This window comes from Phragmites australis, chromosome 16, assembly GCF_958298935.1.
Source record: "Phragmites australis chromosome 16, lpPhrAust1.1, whole genome shotgun sequence".
Lineage (NCBI taxonomy): Eukaryota > Viridiplantae > Streptophyta > Magnoliopsida > Poales > Poaceae > Phragmites > Phragmites australis.
In genome coordinates this window covers 904,174-922,918 of record NC_084936.1, presented here as the reverse complement: position 1 = coordinate 922,918, position 18,745 = coordinate 904,174, and the positions used below count along the sequence as shown (strand labels likewise).

At 43.1% G+C, this 18,745-nt stretch overlaps 4 protein-coding genes across 4 annotated transcripts; 2 read left to right on the top strand and 2 right to left on the bottom strand.

The window, feature by feature from the left end:
• Positions 1–3,356: 3,356 nt before the first annotated feature.
• LOC133895760 (uncharacterized) lies at positions 3,357–6,491 on the bottom strand. Its single transcript, XM_062336262.1, has 2 exons — positions 4,191–6,491; positions 3,357–4,088 (listed from the first exon to the last, which is right to left on the bottom strand). The coding sequence occupies exon 1, from the start codon at positions 6,315–6,317 to the stop codon at positions 5,691–5,693; it is 627 nt and encodes a 208-aa protein (XP_062192246.1). The 5' UTR covers positions 6,318–6,491; the 3' UTR covers positions 3,357–4,088; positions 4,191–5,690.
• Positions 6,492–10,545: 4,054 nt separating this feature from the next.
• Positions 10,546–11,778, top strand: LOC133895770 (protein DMP3-like). The gene has a single exon (XM_062336273.1). It carries the CDS (start codon positions 10,886–10,888, stop codon positions 11,558–11,560), a length of 675 nt encoding a protein of 224 aa, XP_062192257.1. The 5' UTR covers positions 10,546–10,885; the 3' UTR covers positions 11,561–11,778.
• Positions 11,779–14,232: 2,454 nt separating this feature from the next.
• LOC133895771 (SEED MATURATION PROTEIN 1) lies at positions 14,233–14,798 on the bottom strand. Its single transcript, XM_062336274.1, has one exon. It carries the CDS (start codon positions 14,784–14,786, stop codon positions 14,475–14,477), a length of 312 nt encoding a protein of 103 aa, XP_062192258.1. The 5' UTR covers positions 14,787–14,798; the 3' UTR covers positions 14,233–14,474.
• A 1,209-nt stretch (positions 14,799–16,007) lies between these two features.
• Positions 16,008–18,327, top strand: LOC133896260 (uncharacterized). Its single transcript, XM_062336833.1, has 4 exons — positions 16,008–16,253; positions 17,059–17,164; positions 17,640–17,788; positions 17,875–18,327. The coding sequence occupies exons 1-4, from the start codon at positions 16,068–16,070 to the stop codon at positions 17,968–17,970; spliced, it is 537 nt and encodes a 178-aa protein (XP_062192817.1). The 5' UTR covers positions 16,008–16,067; the 3' UTR covers positions 17,971–18,327.
• The last annotated feature ends 418 nt before the right edge of the window (positions 18,328–18,745 follow it).

The following is an 18,745-nucleotide window of genomic DNA, read 5'->3' as shown; positions in this document are numbered from 1 at the left end:
GCACCCACCCACGACGGGAGGCCATTGGAGGTAGCGTTTCGTTCCCCTCTCGTTCGTTTTCCCATCGGGAAGGGAATGGTGGGTGCAACGGGAACCCTTGGAGATGCCCTAACCGGAAACAGGGGCGAAGACGGCGGCACCGATGAGACTTGCGAGCGGGTGACCGAAACCCTAGCACGAGCTCTCCTCGGCGATGTGGCGCACGCGTGGCTGAGGATGACGGGCCTGCGGGGACAACGATACCTATACGAGGAAAAGGGCATGGCTGGTGGCGGAGCTACAACGCGATTCGAATTCAAAATAGGAAAAATGTTTCTTTTTTTACACTATAAGGGAGAAACATACAAAATGTGGTTTCTACCATTTTTGAATGATTTCCTTCTCATTTACAACTGTCACCTTCTCCCGAGAATCAGAATCTATCCAACTAGCCAAAAGATTGGACAAATGGATTCTAATTCACCAAAGAAACGTTTATAGGGAGAAACTGGAGCTGTAATGTTTCTAGTAAAATCTGGAACCCTACCAAATGACCATTTATTTGCTAACGAAATATCAATTGCATTGATCTGGACATTACTCAAGTTGATGGTTTTGTGGGGCGCTTTACGGGACTATTAAGCATGCACGTAACAAAGCATTATAACAAATCAGTGAAGAACCAATTAATGAAATGCATATTTCATAGGCAAATCTTTAACATGATTATCTTGAGCAGTAACCACAATGTACAATTTACTTTCGTAGGCAAATCTTTAACAAGATTATCATTCGACAATGCATCCTAAGCATACTTATTTATTACAGTGTTTAGTACAAAGAAAGAAATTATCTACAGCACAACATATTGAGTATAAGATAATAAAACAGCTCATTGCAACAAAAAGGAGCACCACCAAATAGCTCAATAGTGTTCTTTTATTCAAAAAAGAGAAACACAAAATGAATACCTGATTTCCACGATTCTAGGCATCACAAAAAAATATGCCTAAAATACATAAAACAAAGTGAAGAAACAATAATAATGCAAAAACAACTACAATTATCTTGCTTGGTTGGTACAGCTCCCCACCCGTCTGGGCTCCAACCTGAATGCTCACCTCCTTATTAAGTGAAAGCCAGGGTTCATGGCATTATTTCCAAAAAAGAGTTATCCCTCTTAGTTGTCCTTTTACAGTCAACCTTGTAAAATATGTTATATTTAAAGTTCAGTTACGAGAAACAACTATATGATGGAAGTCTAATTGAACTTCACTTAGGAAATCTTGATGAGTAAATTTGCATCAAGGTATGCTGGTAACAGTTCATAGGTCATGTGAGATATTTTGCATCAAGGTATGCAAGTCAATATACCTATTAACACCTTGATCAACTATAGCTTCGACAGTACCCCGCTCTCCCATCATGTTACCGATGCATATGTGGCCAACTCCATCTATTTACACATCAAAATGCATCTAATCCATGTTCGAAAGGAAAGTAAGAAAGGATTTATTCAAGTAACACATAACTAAAAATTATTTCATTTATGTTAAGAAGCAGATTGACACAGAAGCTATGTTGTTGTTTAGATAGTGTGTAGAAAAAGCTAAGAATTAGATAGCACCACAGAGGCCATGATATCACACGAAGAGTCTACAATCCTACTTAATTATCAGATGAGATAACCATGTTAAGCTTTAATACTAATTACAGCATCCCAACCATGACCCTCTTCCTATAGAGCAAATCATGTTCGGAACGTGAATCAATGTGAGCAGAAGGTAGGGTTTCTTTTACCGGTAAATAAAATTTATCTAAGGTCACAAGTAAGTATGATTTAACAGATATATCGAATCAAATTAAAAAAATGGAACAGAAAATGATCAAATTTAAACTTTTATATAAAACAAACAAACACCATAGGGACATAAGATGTCAGTTAGCCTAGTTGTAATCAAAATGTGAGGTCTCAAGTTTGAAATTCGTTTTTAGAGCAATGCAATACCTTTTTAGAGCAATCATGTAGTAGCAGTAGTGGGAATCAGCAGTGCACAGGCGGAGATGCATACACCGGAGTCGAGGAAGGCGACGAATAACACCGGAGTCAATGCACTGGCGGGCTCTAAGCTGACAGGGGAGAGCGCCCGTCCGCGACGCGCACGACGGGTGGGTGTATCTTGGCCGCATGGACCAAGGCAGGGGCGCGGATGGGTGGCGGCCTCCCGCATTAATGGCGCTGGCAGAAAGAACGGAGGGGGAGCGGACAACGGAGGAAGGGAGACAGATAGAATGGCTTGGAGGTGAGGATTGGGGAGAGATGGCTGCCGTGGGAGCGAAGAAGATGACTTCCGTCCGTGGGAGAGAGATGGCTGATGTGGGAAAGCTCCAGCGAGGAGGAGAGGGAGTAGTCGGAATTGTGCCACCGACGACATGGAGAATTAAAAAGAGGGAGAAGAAAGCCTGTTAGGCCTTCCACAATATGCGCTTAGAGTGATACTCGAAATGAAAAGAGAAGGTTGTGTCATCGCTCCCCACGCTGCAACACATGATGCAGCCCCAGAAAAGTTAGAGCGGAATAAGTAGTTGTGCCAGTGCCAACTCATAAAAAATAACTGTTGCATTGGTGCTAAGTTTATATCCAATCATTTTTTATTCATGAAGGGATTTTTTTCCCTTCAACGCTTCAATGGTTTCTCTTTATGATTCCCGTCACGAAAGAATTTTCAAGATTATTCTCTTTAGGATAGGATTATCTCTCTTTTCACTTCACGAATCCTTTCGAAAGAAATCTGTTAAAGATGAAAAAAATAAAGTAAATAGGAACAGAAAAATGAATAAAAAAGAAATAAAATGAAATAAATATGATTAAAGATAGTACTCTAACTCCATAGAAAACAATTGTTGCGTGCTAAGAGATGTGAGGAGAGAGAGACACAGAGGTGTGCCGTGCGAGGAAGACAACATCAACGGCATTTGTTTTCCCTTTTTATTTACGATGTGGGTCCCACAAGTGATGCCTCGCTGTGCCTTTGCAAGTTCGATGCCAATTATCTGATGTGGGACTCGATTATTTTCTAGTTTCACTACCACACTGTGGAAGGCCTTAGAGGTCAGGTGGATTCTTACATGCAGGGTCCATTATCACATCAGCAAAAACCAATTTAGAATCTACTTTGAAATGGTCTAGGGGTAATTTGTAGGTTTTGAGAGTTGAGGAACGTACGATTCCTGTTTCATCTTGAAACGAACCCTGCTTCATCTTGAAACGTCATCGAAGAGGACTATATTGAAAGATGTTCATGTCCGAAATATAGCAAAGTTCTCGTTTTCAGAAAGAGGGCTTTGTGCTTGCATTATATTGCATGTACTCTGGAATAACCACAAGCATGGCATGGTTGCCAATTCATCCCTTTCAAATACTCGAGACAAATTTGATCTGTCCATTGAATGCAACATTTACCAAGCTGGGCTGCTATTGGTACTGAAATGCAAGGAAGGATCTACCGTGCCCCCCTCCCGGGCACACCTATGAGCCCCTTTTCAATTTTTTGACATTTTTGGCATGAAAGCAAAAGAATTGTCAAAAAAATTGAAAAGGAAGATTAGAAGAGAAGAGGACGAGAATGAGGAGTAGAAGTAGAAGGAGGAAGAAGAGTTAGAGCTCCTGCTTGGTGGCCCTGCATCTGCCATTGCTGAAATGAACCCTGTTTCTTTAACACCGGGCCCTCTTCCCGGTGCCTTCTCGGAGGCTTTTTGAAGGGGTGCGAGACCGGAGGCTCGAGCTCCTCACCGGTCCCCTCCATCTGCAGCTCATTGAACTCTCATCACTCATCTACGGCTTCTCTTGTGGGTACCAGTAATTCAGGACCAGTGTTCCTTGGGACTTTGTGCGTCAAGTCTTCTTCTCTGTGCTGTACAGTGGAGCGCCATCGATCTGCAGATTGATTTTGGCCTCTAGAACAACCAACATGCTAGTTTCATCAACCGATGACGGTTTATATTGCTTTTCCAGAGCTGCTTGCTGCCTTTGCAGGATGAGAATGACAGTGGCATCGAGATATGGAAGGTAACATTGCACGAGCAATTTCTTCAGGGCATCTTCTTTGCTGCAGGCAGCATACAAAATTAGATTCAGAAGTACTCACGTTGTGGTACCATCAGTTGTAGTAATATTATCAGTCATTCAGTACTAGAAGCAGTCAATATACCTTTCGATTTCCCAAGCTATCTGGACAAATTCTGCCAAGGAAATTGAGTGATATGTAGGTCCATACGCCTGTACTGCCAAGGAAATCTTAAGGGATTGTGAATCACATGGTATCAGCCTACCAGGTACCAGTGGACCTTCTGCTTGTTTCACACCGATCTAACATTCTTGCCATTCATGCTATCTTGCGCTCCAACGACTTAGCAAAAACTGTATATCATAAACTAAAATCTGCATCCAATGGGGCTGATAATTTTGCACTAATGGGACATGAGCAATGATTGGGATGGTGTGTGCTTTTGTGAAGGGCAATTCGTTTGTTGTTTCAAAAGATAAAATTGTTAACAAATGGCGAATCATTGGATATGGTAAATGTGCTAGAGTTTCTTTGTTTCACACGTTGAAAATCTTCCCAACAGGCGCAAGTGCAACATTCTGAAGATCTCCTCATCAGGTGCCAGTGCAACATTCTAACAAGAACTGTTAGTATCACATCAAGATGGCTAACTACTTTGACAGCTTGTCAGTTACATACATGGCCTAACCAAATTTGTCCATTGTGCACACGATCCAACTTTGTTTAATTAAGCTGATGGGTTTTGTCCTAATTGCCCCTAATCATGGAGGAAGATGAGTAGATGACAATGGACTTGTGCCTAATTCTTCAGGTTGCGTCCAAGAAAAGCCTAGTAGTCTCCAGGTTGGCAGTATGCATCGCAATCACAGGAGATGCTGGTACATGTTCTTTACATACTACATAGCCTGTAGGTAGCATAAAACCTTCACCAAAAAAAGAACAATATTGGTAGTTTATGATCTAAATGAATCTGCAGCTAAGTAGAGTTACTATTCAGTACTCTCTAAGTCCATCTATGTAAGGTGTATTGTAAAATGAAGAAGTCTTCAAAAGTAGAGTTTGATCTTTAATTTCTCTTATGATATATTGTCAATTGCTACAAACTTAAGACCATATTAAAAGCACTTTAAAATATGAATCTATTGATGTAACGTTTGTAAACTGAACATGTGTATAATTTGATTAACTGTTGATCAAACTTTACAAAATTGATTTTTTTTTCAAATAAAAATAAGCTTTACATAGATGGACGGAGGGAGTATTCACTAGTAAACCACAAATTACACTGCTGCATATATCTCAGGGCAAGAATACAAGCAAACAAGAGTGTAGGAATTAAGACCACACTCTACAAAGAGAGGACAAAAGAGAACAATCTCAGTGATCTCCAACTATTGTCCATGGAACATGTACAGTCTAACTAGAAGCATTAATTTTTAACCAAAAACAGATAAAACTATGCACAACGATACACATTAATGTATCTCAGAAATGATTACCATTGCCGGCCGGAACTATCCAGTCAAGAAATCAATCAAAGCACAAGCCTTAACGAGCACGATGAGCATGGCTATAGTAGAGTATTAGGCTGAGTTTTTGTCACCTAATAAAGATCGCAGTTTGTAGCCGTGTTGCTGCGGATGATCACTTATTGCAGGGATTGTTACTGCATGAGGAAGACGAATCAGCCGAAGCAGAGGTGGTGCTCTGCTCATCCCTGTGCACCTTGCTCTTGCCCTTGTGCGCGACGAACATCCTCTTGAGCGTGCGCATCATGACCACCAGCCCCGGCGAGCGCCGCCGCGAGCTCCTCGACGCGCCGAGCGCCGCGGCTTCACGCTGATCCTTGGCCGCCCTCTCTGCAGCGTCCGGCGCGCCGACGGACCGGCGGAGCGATATGTCGAAGGCCAGGTCTTCCCCGGCCACGTCGTCGTCGTTGAGGTCCTCCCACAGGCTATCCATCCTCTCTTCCTCCTCGTCGTCACAGAAGCCAGCGCCGGCGGCGTAGTCGCTGAGCGCAGGGGAGCACGCGCCGTTGAGGAGGTGGCGGCTGAGCACGACCCTGGCGCGCCACGGCGAGGCGGCGCAGTCGGCGGCGGAGAAGCTGCGGCGGATGGGGGAGGAGAGCAGCCAGACCGGCGGGGAGGAGTACGGGGACGCCGAGCAGGGTAGTCGGCGGCCGGCGGGGAGCTGCGGCGTGGGGAAGGTGAAGTCGTCGTCATCTTCTTGCTCCCGCTGCCGCTCCGGCATGGCGTGTGGCGGCACAGCCATGGTGTTGGGTTGCGAGGATGGATTCCTCGGGTGAAGCTGAATGCAATGCCGATGCGTGACACCAGCTATGGATGGAATGACGACAGCCGCGTCTTCGTTACTCGTAACCGATGATCCCGCGCTTAATTTAAAAGCAAAAACTTTCGGCGCTTTATGGACGTCAGATCTGCTTAAACGGTCTGGATTGACACAAGTTGAGCGATCCCAATTTTCGACAACCCTTGGTGTTCCTCTCTTGCTTCAATCTACAGCACCGCTACTTAGAATTTCCCCTCTTCACAGCTAATTTAGGAGGCGTAGTCAAGCGACGATCCGGCAGTGATTTCCAGGGGAGGATTAATGATGGGAGAAGGGAGCTTCCTTTGTTGCTGGACTTAAGAGAGGTTGGGGGAGGGAGGCCGACCTAGCAGAGAAGGCGGATGCGGGAGCGGGGTGGTGAGATGGCGGGAATGTTGTTGACTGTAGACAGTGGAGGACCATCTGATGGGTCAGTGCCGGGGCGGGAAACTCCAGGCGGCGAAGGACCACCTGATAGGTTGATGCCGGGGCGTGGAGCTCTAACATAGAGAGGTTAGCGGGACGACGGGTGGTGGATGTGTATCCGATGGCAGGAGAGCCGTTAGAGACAGGCGGGGCGGAGGAGCGCTGCGGGAGGAAGAAACAACCGGTGAGAAAGAAACTAAAGGAGAAACAAGATGAATAATAACTTTTCTTTTTCGAGTTATTGGATCGGAATCAGATACATATGATTTGTCAACTAAAAAATAAAAATAGGTGCTTGTAGTACTTGTAGTATAGCATCGCCCTTTCTTAATAAAAGCATAGAGTATAATCTGACTAGAGGTGCCATCGACCACCACCCTCTTCGGGGCTCGGGCTCTAATACTCACCTCCTACTTAGGTGAACGTCAAAACTTTCATAATTTTTTTTTAAAGTTGTCAATTGTTTTTTTGATGGGGTAAATATTTGAGTTATATAATGGAAACAAAATCAACCAAAACCTATGTTTTACAAGTGGTATACAATTAATATACACCTTTGGTAGTTAGCGATTGCTGCTGATGATGAGACTAAAAATTTATCTCCTGATCATCTGATCATCAGGGTGGTAGAGGAAGAGACAGCTGGTGCATCTCCAAGTGGTTCTGGTGTGCGTTGACTCCATGGGAACACTGGAACAAGCATAAAGGTTCAAAGGGTTGGTCCAATCGTACCAGATTTTGATTAACTAATTTTTGGTCACCCAACCTAATTGATGTCCTCTCCTCCGTATATATTTTGTAATGTTTTTAGGCTTTATATCTCTTGGACTAGAGTTGGACTTCTCCTACCACAACCACAAAAAACACTAATCTATCATTATCGATTCAGCTAGAATCAACAATAATAGAGTGCATTTATCTATTCATAAACTCCAATGGCTAAATAATCATCGAGGTTGTTGATTCAGCTAGAACCAATAATGATAAAGTATCTTTACCTGTTCATAAACTCCAATAACGAAATAATCATTGAGGTTGCTAGAACTGATGGTAATACAACTTATCGTTGTCAGATTTTGTTATTAACCGGTAGTGGTAAAAAAAAGATATTAATATGAGCGGACAATAATAAATGCTCAATATTAGTTTATGTTATCAACCGATAAAGATACTCTGCACTATACATTGTCTTTGGCCTTCTCCCACTAGGAGCTCAGCAGAGGAGCTGGTCGGCATTTTTGCCTTTTGCAGCATTTGAAGGTCATTTCATGCTTGGAGGCAGGTCCGGTCCTGACATTTTGGTGGCCCGATGTGAGATTAAAAATGGGGCCTCATTATTAAATATAAATCATCCAGATCTAATTTTTTCAGTTTGCTTTTGGGCTGATATACACAGTATACATATGCATATGGGGCCTTTAGATTTTGAGGGCCCGGGACGGACGCATCGCTCGACCCCCCTCCGGATCGGCTCTTCTTGGAGGCTGCTTTAAAACTGAGAGAAATCTTGTCCATCTACTTTCTCTAGGTATCCTTGTCGGTTCTTGTGATAATCTGGTGTTTTGTGGTAGTGTACCAATTTGCACCTAATTTGGACGACAAATTTGTGCCTTAGAAGTCTTGCATCGTACTAGTATTAGGATTAGCTGCTGACTTGCTTCTAATTTGTTTAACCCGGTGTTGTTGTATGGAATCTGCACGGATGCATATGTTCCTATCATTCATTTGCATAATCAGGTAGCTAGAACGTTGAAAAAATAATCAGAAAAGCTAACTACGCTAAAAAAAAATCAGATAGCTAATATATGATATACAATACTGCACTTGTAGTCAAGTGAACAGAAAATAGATTGTGAGCGGACTGAAGTAATAACCGGATCCATGTGAAATGGTTGACTCGTGAACATGCATATAAAATAATGTCTGACCAACCCAGACTGTAGCTGCTACTTTGTTATCTACGTATAGAAAAACAGAAAAACAATTATTTCAAAACTAGAATAAGTATTTAACGTATCGACCAACCTAACATGGGAAAATAATTATTCTGAAACCGGAAATCACGTATTAAAAAATAGGGAAACTGACCGTGAAATCCCTATTACAAAACAGAAAAACATTTATTCCGAAACTAGAAATGCATTTTACATGCCAAACAGATGAGCAGGCTTGAAATGAACTTTATATATGTTGTTTAAGTAGTTTTTATAAGACTATTAGTTTTAAAACAAAATTTTAAGTAGTTATTTCTGAATAATGTTTATGTAGTTGGCTCTCCATGCATATACTACGTACCTAACAAGGTAGGAGTACTACAGTTGCGAGAACTAATCTTGACGCTTCCCTAACCTGCCGACTGGATAACGAATTGAATCGTACAAAGATTGTTTCTCTTCAAGAGACCACCGTACATATGCTATATATGCATGTCCAAAAATACATATGCAATAAGTTTCTTGTCCTGAGACGTACCTAATTAACCTTTTTCGGTTGCGAACTGAGGTGAGATTTTAGTAGTTCAAAATCGGAGTACAATCATCACGGATAAGATACGCGATTCCATATGCAATTATGTACGTACATTTACATATATGCCTGATGTGCTAGGTGTCCTTTCGGGAGTTTTTTATTTCTATATTTTTTATTTTTAAAATATACAAATATATATACTTGTTTTAAAAAATTGTAAATATATACTCTTGTTGCCCGATGAAAGAGTGACAGGTGCCTTCCAACCTGCGATAGGTTTCTAACGCATCACACAGACATGTCGGTTTTGCCACATAGAACGGACGATAAGTAGACTTGTAACCCTTTCAGTGAACGAAAAGAGTATATACATTCGATTTTTTAAAATGAACATCTATTTTATAAATTTTCAATTTAAAACATATAAAAATATAAAATCAAGCAGGCCTGACAAATTACTTCTAGTCTGTGCGATTCTCGGGCCCATGATCATGTTGAGAGGGCAGCCCAATCATAGCCACCAATTAATTTGATTGACTACAAAAGTGATGGGCTCATTGATGTCTAGTTTTTTCTTCCCTCATCAAAATGGAAAACCTAAATCCCACCCTATTGTTTCTCCTCCCTGCAACACTCGTTCTTTCTTTTTTTCTTTTTTTGCAACCTGATTTGTGTCATGATTTGTGCTCGGAGGCTTATTATCCAACTTCGATGAAGCTCCAGCAATGTTAAGGTTCGGGGTGGAGACTTCGAGTACGACAAGTTTAGAGGAAAACCCGTGGTGGTGGTGGTGGTTCAAGAGTGGAGCAGTGAGAGTGTCGACGTTCCGGTAAGACCCTACCTGCCACGATAAAGAGAGAGGGAGGTTGGGGAAGAAAAGACGAAGCTTGACTAGAGAAAGAAGAAAACACGTAGCTGTTGGTGTTGATCCACTGGAGAAAGGGTGGGATGGCCGAGGACGGCTACAAAATCGAGCCCCAGGCACCCGACAAACGAGTCCTCACCTCAGTAGACGGATCCCATCAAAATGGCTAGCTTGACCATGCTGACCAAGGTATCATTAATTAATTTCGCACCATTCATACTGTTGCCTCCTTTGTGAACTGGTTGAGCTATACGTTGACTTACACAATTCGTCGTCGTCGTGGTTCGTTTCGTTCACCCGACGAGGATTTACCGCTTGCGTTTTGCATTTTTTTGGGGAAAGAAAGAAAAGAAGAAGGAAGAAAGAAAGAGAGTGAAAGCACCTGCAGGCAGGTTTGATTGGGGAAGAGAGAGAGAGAGAGGGAGAGAGAGAGAGACCAGTTGTTGAAGGAATCGGTCGTTCGGCGCCTCCCGCGTGGCCATGGCCGAAATGGAACTATGGAAGCAATCTCCCGCACGTCGTCATCGCTGAGTCAGTTCATTCCTTCACGCATTCCACAACCCCGGCCCCTTCCTTCCTTGAATGAATCCTTATCGATCCATCGGATTCGGTTGTTGAGTACAAATGCAAGCAAAGCAAAGAAACATCCACAGGAGCCACGCATTCTCCTCTCCGGCACATTTAATTTCTTCTTCATCTTCATCCCAAATTCATCTGTGCTTCAACTTCCGATCGATCGCCAACCAAGATCATGGCATCTTCCTCCTCCTCCTCTCTCAGGCAGAGGCCGATCTCTGCTCAGCAACCGCAGCTCCAAGAAGAGCAGCAGCAGCCCACCCCAAAGCAAGAACAACAAGGAGCTGCAGCATCGGCTTCGCCGCCGCCGCCGCCGTCAACGTTATCCCAAGCGCTCACCTCGACGGCGAACCTGGCCAACCTTCTGCCCACGGGCACGCTCCTCGCCTTCAACCTCCTCGCACCCACCTTCACCAACCACGGCGCCTGCGACGGCACGACCGCGCTCCTCACCCGGGGCCTCCTTGCCGTCCTCGCCCTCTCCTGCGTCCTCGCCTCCTTCACAGACTCCATGAGAGGCCCCGACGGCCGCGTCTACTACGGCGTCGCCACGCCCAGGGGCCTCTGGCTCCTCGACTACCCGCCCGGCGCGCCGACGCCCGGGGACACGTCCAGGTACAGGCTCGCGCTCGTCGACTTCGTGCACGCCGCGCTCTCCGTCGCCGTCTTCGGGGTCGTGGCGGCCAGGGACAAGAACGTCGTGCGCTGCTTCTGCCCGGCGCCCGCCAGGGAGACGGAGGAGGTGCTCGACATCCTGCCGCTCGGCGTCGGCGTGCTCTGCAGCCTGCTCTTCGTCGCATTCCCCACCAGGCGGCACGGCATCGGATACCCCGTCACCAACGGCAATTAACTTTGAATTAACCTTGGATCGTATATAAGCACTGATTGATCGCTACCACCATTCTACTACTAGCATCAATCACGGAGAGCTGAATTATCGTAGTGTCACCGCATACGAGCAAGGCAAAAGTATTTATTGGTTGATGCATTCATTCATGTTGTTCAGTTCCTTTACTTTATTTTGTTGTATCGAAATATAATTGATTATACAAATACTTATTTAAAGTAGGATATCTAAGTCATCGTATAAGAGAATATGGTATTTTACATATGATATAGAGTTATTATTCTAAAGAATATCGTATGATACGAAATTATATACAGGTTCCGTTAGAATATACGGGTTTGACCTATTATATTTGAGTAATTACAAATAAATCATAAAGACCCAACATATAAAAAGAGATTGCAATTCTTTAACCCCATCTTACTAGTGGAGTTGGAGTGAGATCAACTTAAAATGAATTATCTCATTCACCTGCTTAGCATGTGTGGATGAGATGACTAGGAGAAAACATGCGTGTACGCTCACCTCACCAGTAATAGAGGGAAAGCATACGATACCTGTGTGAATGGTCTGTCAAAATTGAATATAATTGCTTGCATAGGTGTGACATTTTTTTTGCAGCTTTATTCTTTTGGAGCAGCCACAGCGTGTGCTTCAAATCGGTGCTTGAAGGAATATTCTCATTGAAGCACCGAAGCCTGCCACTGCAGCAGCCGGTGCTTGAATCAAAAAAGCAAGAACCGACGCAAGTACATGCACCGATGCCTGAGAATAAATAATGACATAGGCCCACAACCAACCGCTTCCGGTAAGCGAAGCAAAAATCCCGGAGAGAGGATGGATGCTTTTAATATTTCAGTTAAATGGCGGTGGGTCCCTCGATGCCTGAAGTCACACACTGCAAGGAAAAACGAAAATGTAGCATCGAGTGATATGGCAGTGAGATAAAGTTTCAGGCTTCATCGACGCTGTGGCTGCTCTTATCAACATGGTTATATATATAATCAACCGTGGCACGTCTATGCTAATCGTTGCTCTCTCTATATATACGTATTAGCCGCCGCCACCACATAAGAATACAATATAATATGGTTTTGCCTCTCTCTGTTGTGCCACCACAGGTAGACTATTCCATCCCACTATGTTAACGTGCACCGGTGATCGGGAGATCAGACCTCTATAACATGTCGTCTTTAAGATCCTACATTGAAAGATGACGAATAAGATTTCTGAAAAGGGCTCTATGCGGCTGCTCATAATCTTCTCCCTCATCGCCATCAATTGTTTCTCATCACCATCAATTGCTCGCGCAATCTGCTTCCTGTTTGTTGTCGCCTTCTACATCGTCATCATAGGAGCTTCGGCATCGCTTCCTGTCGATCGGTATATTCGTTATGATTAATCATATTTTAATCATGTTGAGCAATGCTCTGTCGTTCATGTTATAGAGTATATATTAGACATGTGTAATTGTGTTACATACGTGCCTAGGTTATACTCTTGGCAATGGTATATCATTCTTTTTTATAATTTATATAGATATTAAATTAAATTTAAAAATGTGTATTTATGCAACATATTCAAGTATCTCTTAAAATAATAATCCTACGTTGTACTTATTAATTAGCACTTAACACTAGTTAATTGCACCGTCCAACAGGTAATCAGACCGTGTGTTTAATTTGCAACTACCGTTTGTTCACAATGAATAAAGCATAAACTTTATATCGGTCCTAAAAACTCGACAATTTGACAAATACTACCTCAAGAAACTAAAAATGGTCCAGGCGACCTATATATGCCTTGGTCGTGGATCCCGTTGTATCAGAGGAGGGTGCAGGATGAAGGATTGGTGGACGGCGCTAGACAAGCTTATGTATTGTTAGATCCTGATCCAACAGGTTGAAATATTAGACAAAATAAAAAAGAATACAAATCCAGACAGCTGAATATTGGACAAATACATATATACATAGATCGTGCATGCTGCATAGATATGCATAAAAGTTTGACATGCTGGGCTGCAGCCGGTCATAGGACAAACTTATTTATCGTTGCCGTTCGTTACATAGGGAGGGATAGATGGAAAGATACTAGACATATCAGTTTGTGTTTATAATTTATCTAGACATTAAATTAAATCTAAAAGTGTGTATTTATCCAACAGGTTCGAGTATCTCTTAAAATAATAAGAGTATGTTGTACTTATTAATTAGCACTTAGTATTGCTCCCTCTGTTCTAAAATATAGGGTGTATTAGTATTTATAAAAGTTAAACTTCACAAATTTTAACCAACAATTAATTAAATTATATATATGTTTTAATATACAAACATTATATCAATATATCTGTGTGGATCCCATTGTATCAGAGGAAGGTGAAGGATTGGTGCAGGGACGGAGCCAGGGAGGGGGTAGGGAGTCCTGGCACCCTATGATTAATGATTTTTTTCTATATGTTATTAGATCTTTTCATATAAAATAAAAACATTTTCTATTTAGCATTTCTAATATTTAGCTCTTTCTATTTGGTCTAAGCTCTGGTGATTTTTTTCCTGGCTTCGTCCCTAGATTGGTGGACAGCGCTAGACAAGATTATGTATTGATAGATCCTGATCCAACAGGTTGAAATATTAGACAAAGTAAAAAAAAAGAAAAATCCAGACAGCTGAATATTGGACAAATACATATATACATAGATCGTGCATGCTGCATAGATATGCATAAAAGTTTGACATGCTGGGCTGCAGCCGGTCATAGGACAAACCTTATTGTTGTCGTTCGTTACATAGGGAGGGATAGATGGAAAGATACTAGTATTGATACTACAATACGCACTGCATGTCTAAGACCTTCGTTTCTACGTAGAGGCCGGCCAGATTACTACTAGCTAATTAAACGATACGATGATTATGACTTAAGCCTGGCGTCCCAGGCGACGTCCACCGGCGGTGGGCTCGGCCATCCCACGGCCCTGCGCCGGAGCAGAGTCGTCGTCGTTCGCCTCCGCGAGCTCATCTTCCTGTGGCCTCATCTGCTGCTGCTGCTGCTGCGACGGGGCGTCGGCCACACGGTGCGCGGGGGCGAAGAGGTCGACCGGCTGGGAGTCGGCGATCTTGCCGGCCTCCAGCGGGGTGCCGTTGTGGAATCCCGTGCGCAGCATCTCGTCGTCGCCCGCCACCTTGGTCCGCGCCGTGCCGTGCTTGATGTCCTCCTTGCTCTGCGCCATTGCAGCTGATGAAAGCTAGCTGCTTCAAGGACGAAGTTGATGGGTGCTTCTGCTCTGTTCTGCTGCGTGCGTGTCTTTCCCTTTTAAATTGGATGGAGCGGTGCAAGGTTCGCGTGGAGGTGGAGACACATCATGATCAGGGTTGGTTTGCGGTGGCGACGTGGCTCGCTCCGGCACTGCCATGCTTGCGTCGCATGCTACTGTAAGCTAGTTTCCAGATATGTGTAAACTAGTTTCTTTCTTTCTTTCTTTTCCCCTTCTTTATCGATACTAGAGCTCTACTGCTTACACAGCTAGGTACGTGTGTTTCTGCTACAATAATTCACATCGAGTCGTTAGTCACGTTATAGATTTTATGTAATTGTTTGGTTGACAATTACAATTATGATAAACCACATTTTGTTAGTCTCTTATCCTATTATTCTGACAAATTATTTTAGCATGATCTATGAGTACTTTAAGAACTATAAGTGGCGTTCTTTGTAGAACAAGGAAATTTTTTAAATCTGAACCTCAAATGAAGAAGTGTTAGTGTTTCGTATCTGAACCTAGAATTTTGTCTGTTGCGTCTCACTCCTATTTGCCCCTGAAAAATATACTACCTCTTTCTTAATAATTGATCTATTCTCTCAACTTACTCACTGATGGAGATAGTAACAGCTAAAATCATTTCACTCCTGGGTTAAACGAACTAGACTCAAAACTCTTGAATTTGCTTTCTCCATCTGTTGTAGTGTTGTGTGTTATATTTATGACTTTACGATGCACCATTATTGGAAGGATGATCGGTGACTTTTACCTATCTTTTCACATAATCACTAAGTATGTGCATTTTATTGTAGTTTTTGGCCCATCTCATTAGAAATTAAAAATTGCGGTGACGTGAGATCTTGCCTGTTTAGCAGGCGAGACCTTTCTCGTAGCAACGTCCGACGGGTCCACCAAAAAGTACCGCTCGTTCATTAGGAGAGATCTTTCTCTCGTCCGATGAACGGGTGACTGCAAGCTATTGTTACAATTTTTTTAAATAGTCATGTAATTCTGTAAATACTAAAAAATATATATTTTCCCAAAATACTGAGTACTTGTACGTCCTAGCCTATTTACGAACGAATCGCGAAACGGCCCAGCCCATTTCGAGGGCACTCAAAAGGCCACCTCACTGACATGTGGGCCCCAATTGGCAGACGGGTGCTTTACTTCTTGTGGGGGTTGGGGGTGGGGGCAAAGCAAAGCAGATCAGATCAGAGTCGAAGCGAAGCCAGAGAGATCTAGAGAGAGATGGGCGAGGAGGCGGCGGGGTCGTCGTCGGTGGTTGGGCGCGCGGTGGATGAGGTGCGGTCGGCGCTCAGCGAGCACGCCGACGTGGTCGCGGAGCTCTTCGGCCGCGTCTCCTCCGAGCTGCGCACCGGCTTCGCACCCGCCGTCGACTCCTTCCTCGGCTTCTTCCACGCCGTCGACTGGAAGGTGCACACTCATCATCACATCCGTTTCGTCCCTGCATCAACGCTCCTTATTGGGTTAATGATGGAATCTCTCTATGCGTGCGTGGATCTATTCATGCCGTGGGTCGAAGGAATCGATTCGTTATATTAGTTGTTGGTGTATAGATGCATCACCACCCAGCGACACAATACTTCGTATGCCTCGTGCCTTTGCACGAGTTCAACTCCTGATGATGATGTGCACATTGATAGAAAGAAAAATCAAGTCTTTTTTTTAGGTGATGGACTGATGAAAGGGAATAATGGACCATGACACTGGAGTATCGGTTTCTAGGACTGGGGCCACTGCAAGCTTAGGCATCAGTTTTACCTAACATGTCCTGTTACCTTGAAAGTAATAGTATAGGAGTATGCCGTCTGTTTAGCTGCTCAGCAACTAATTCTGGTCATACAAACACAAACTTTAATCCACTCATTTTGGGATCTCTCTCATTCGGCTCTTGGAGTATTCACTTCTTATCTAGATGTTAATCCTGCAACCCAGCGACACGGATGCATCTGAAAGCCCATGGGGAAGGGTCCTACTTGTTGCCTCTTCTGATTTTGCCATTCATGAGCTTCCATGATGACGTGTTTCCATGTAAGGTTTACATGTTCGGATAGCGAACCATAAAAGACGACAGATTTTGTTTGATGCAGTTTTGCTTGACTGCTTCTGAAAACGTAATAGCTGATACTAATGCATGGCTTTCATTGTTTGCTTGATTCAACTGATCTGTGGTTATTGCTGAATTGTGTCATCAACTTCACCTCTTTTGTGTTTACAGGAGCCCTGGTTACTCAGCATACTAACTTTTCATGCCATTCTGCTACTGGTTACCATCATCTCGAGGAGAAATGTCAATTTCCAACTTATTTTGTCAGCTTTAACATGTGAGTTTTATTTCGTTATTCTTATTGTCTTCTTTTTTTCTGTTTCACACTTGTTCACAATGTTACGAAATGTGTACGTCATTCTTCAAACTTGATTATCCTTTCCCCTTCCGATCTTCGGACCGGAAGGAGTCTGGGCACGACACAACATTTTATACTCACAATATTTCTTTTTTTATAATCACAACAATTTATATTCACACTGTGAGTTGCAAATGTTTGCAACTGTTTGAAATTGTCAAGATAAGCACATTATCAGCGCACATAGGTCAACTTGTTGCAGTTTATCTAGATAATCATAGTACTGGTGATTCATAAGTTCATCACTGAAAGGAGTGTTCAACATGTTTGTTTAACTAATGGTGCCAGTGTGGAAGGCCTGCATTTTTTTTGTTCCATTCACATTTGCATATGGACTTAATCCTGATATGTTATTGTCCTCCTTTATTGAACTATTCTGCTTGGTTTGGTGCAGTTTCTGGTGTATTTCTCGCCGAGAAAATAAACAAGTTCCTAGGACAAAACTGGAAGAGCTTCTCTAGCCAAAATTATTTTGACCCCCAAGGTCTCTTCATTTCAGTTATCTGGTCTGGTCCCCTCCTTTTGATAACGATCCTTATTTTGGTAAGCACATTTGTCTCATCCTATTTGCGAGATTCTGTTTTTCATCTCGTTCATTATCAACAACTTATACTTTGCTTGTTCTGTAGGTGAACACTCTTGTGACACTGTGCATGCTGATCGTCAGGTGGAAGAGGGCAGAACTCAGGCATCGTTCTCGCGAGGCTCGTAATAAGCAGGACTGATCTTAGCCTGCATCTATATATATTGGTGGCCAGTAGGAAAGCTGTTTTCTTGTTAAATTGATCTAACTAAGAATATTGGCAATGTTTAGACATGTTTCCGAAACGATGTTAATTTGAGTAGTAGTATTTAACATTCGGATATAGTCAAAGTTTTGCTCTTGCGGTGTGCGGATAACAATCAATCACTTTGTTATGTTGTGCAATATGATCTTTGAGCGAGGACAGAATGGGTTGTAGCTGGTTTGTTCAGGTGCCAATCCTGGAACTGTTATGTTTTCTTTTGTTGTGTCCGGTCAGGTGCAGCAACTTCAAATTGTTGATTACCCGAATAATGTATGAACAGATGAATTCGAGCTATTACTCCCTTCCTGAATTCGATGCTTGATATTCGCTGCATCTGGTGTAGATGTAAGCTGTTTGTGATGTTTTTGGTCACTTCTAAAATCTTCTTAGATGAGGCTGTAAACTGATGTTCCGGGTTTGATGTGCTATACAGCGGAACAGTGTAACCATTCTAACAGCTATGTGCTCATAGGCGGCACATGGAGCACGTGGTTCTACAGATCGAACACTGATAGGCAGTGAGAGCATTAGAAAGGTAAAAAGGAGCACGACTGGACTGCACAACAAAAGAAGGAAGAGCAGAGTCGGACATGGTTTGGAGGCTCACACAACGGATATGCAGTAGCCTACTCGGTATAAAGCAAAAGAGCGAGTCCTTGGAAGATCTCTGTGAATGTCTAGACACAGGAAGTGGTTGGTTTGATCATTCATA

Excerpts from the sequence above, each read along its gene's own strand:
- LOC133895760 (XM_062336262.1), bottom strand. The coding sequence starts at position 6,317 with ATGGCTGTGCCGCCACACGCCATGCCGGAGCGGCAGCGGGAGCAAGAA.
- LOC133895770 (XM_062336273.1), top strand. The coding sequence starts at position 10,886 with ATGGCATCTTCCTCCTCCTCCTCTCTCAGGCAGAGGCCGATCTCTGCT.
- LOC133895771 (XM_062336274.1), bottom strand. The coding sequence starts at position 14,786 with ATGGCGCAGAGCAAGGAGGACATCAAGCACGGCACGGCGCGGACCAAG.
- LOC133896260 (XM_062336833.1), top strand. The coding sequence starts at position 16,068 with ATGGGCGAGGAGGCGGCGGGGTCGTCGTCGGTGGTTGGGCGCGCGGTG. Across the intron at positions 16,254-17,058 it reads TCCACGCCGTCGACTGGAAG|GAGCCCTGGTTACTCAGCAT; the intron begins GTGCACACTCAT and ends TTGTGTTTACAG. Across the intron at positions 17,165-17,639 it reads TATTTTGTCAGCTTTAACAT|TTTCTGGTGTATTTCTCGCC; the intron begins GTGAGTTTTATT and ends GGTTTGGTGCAG.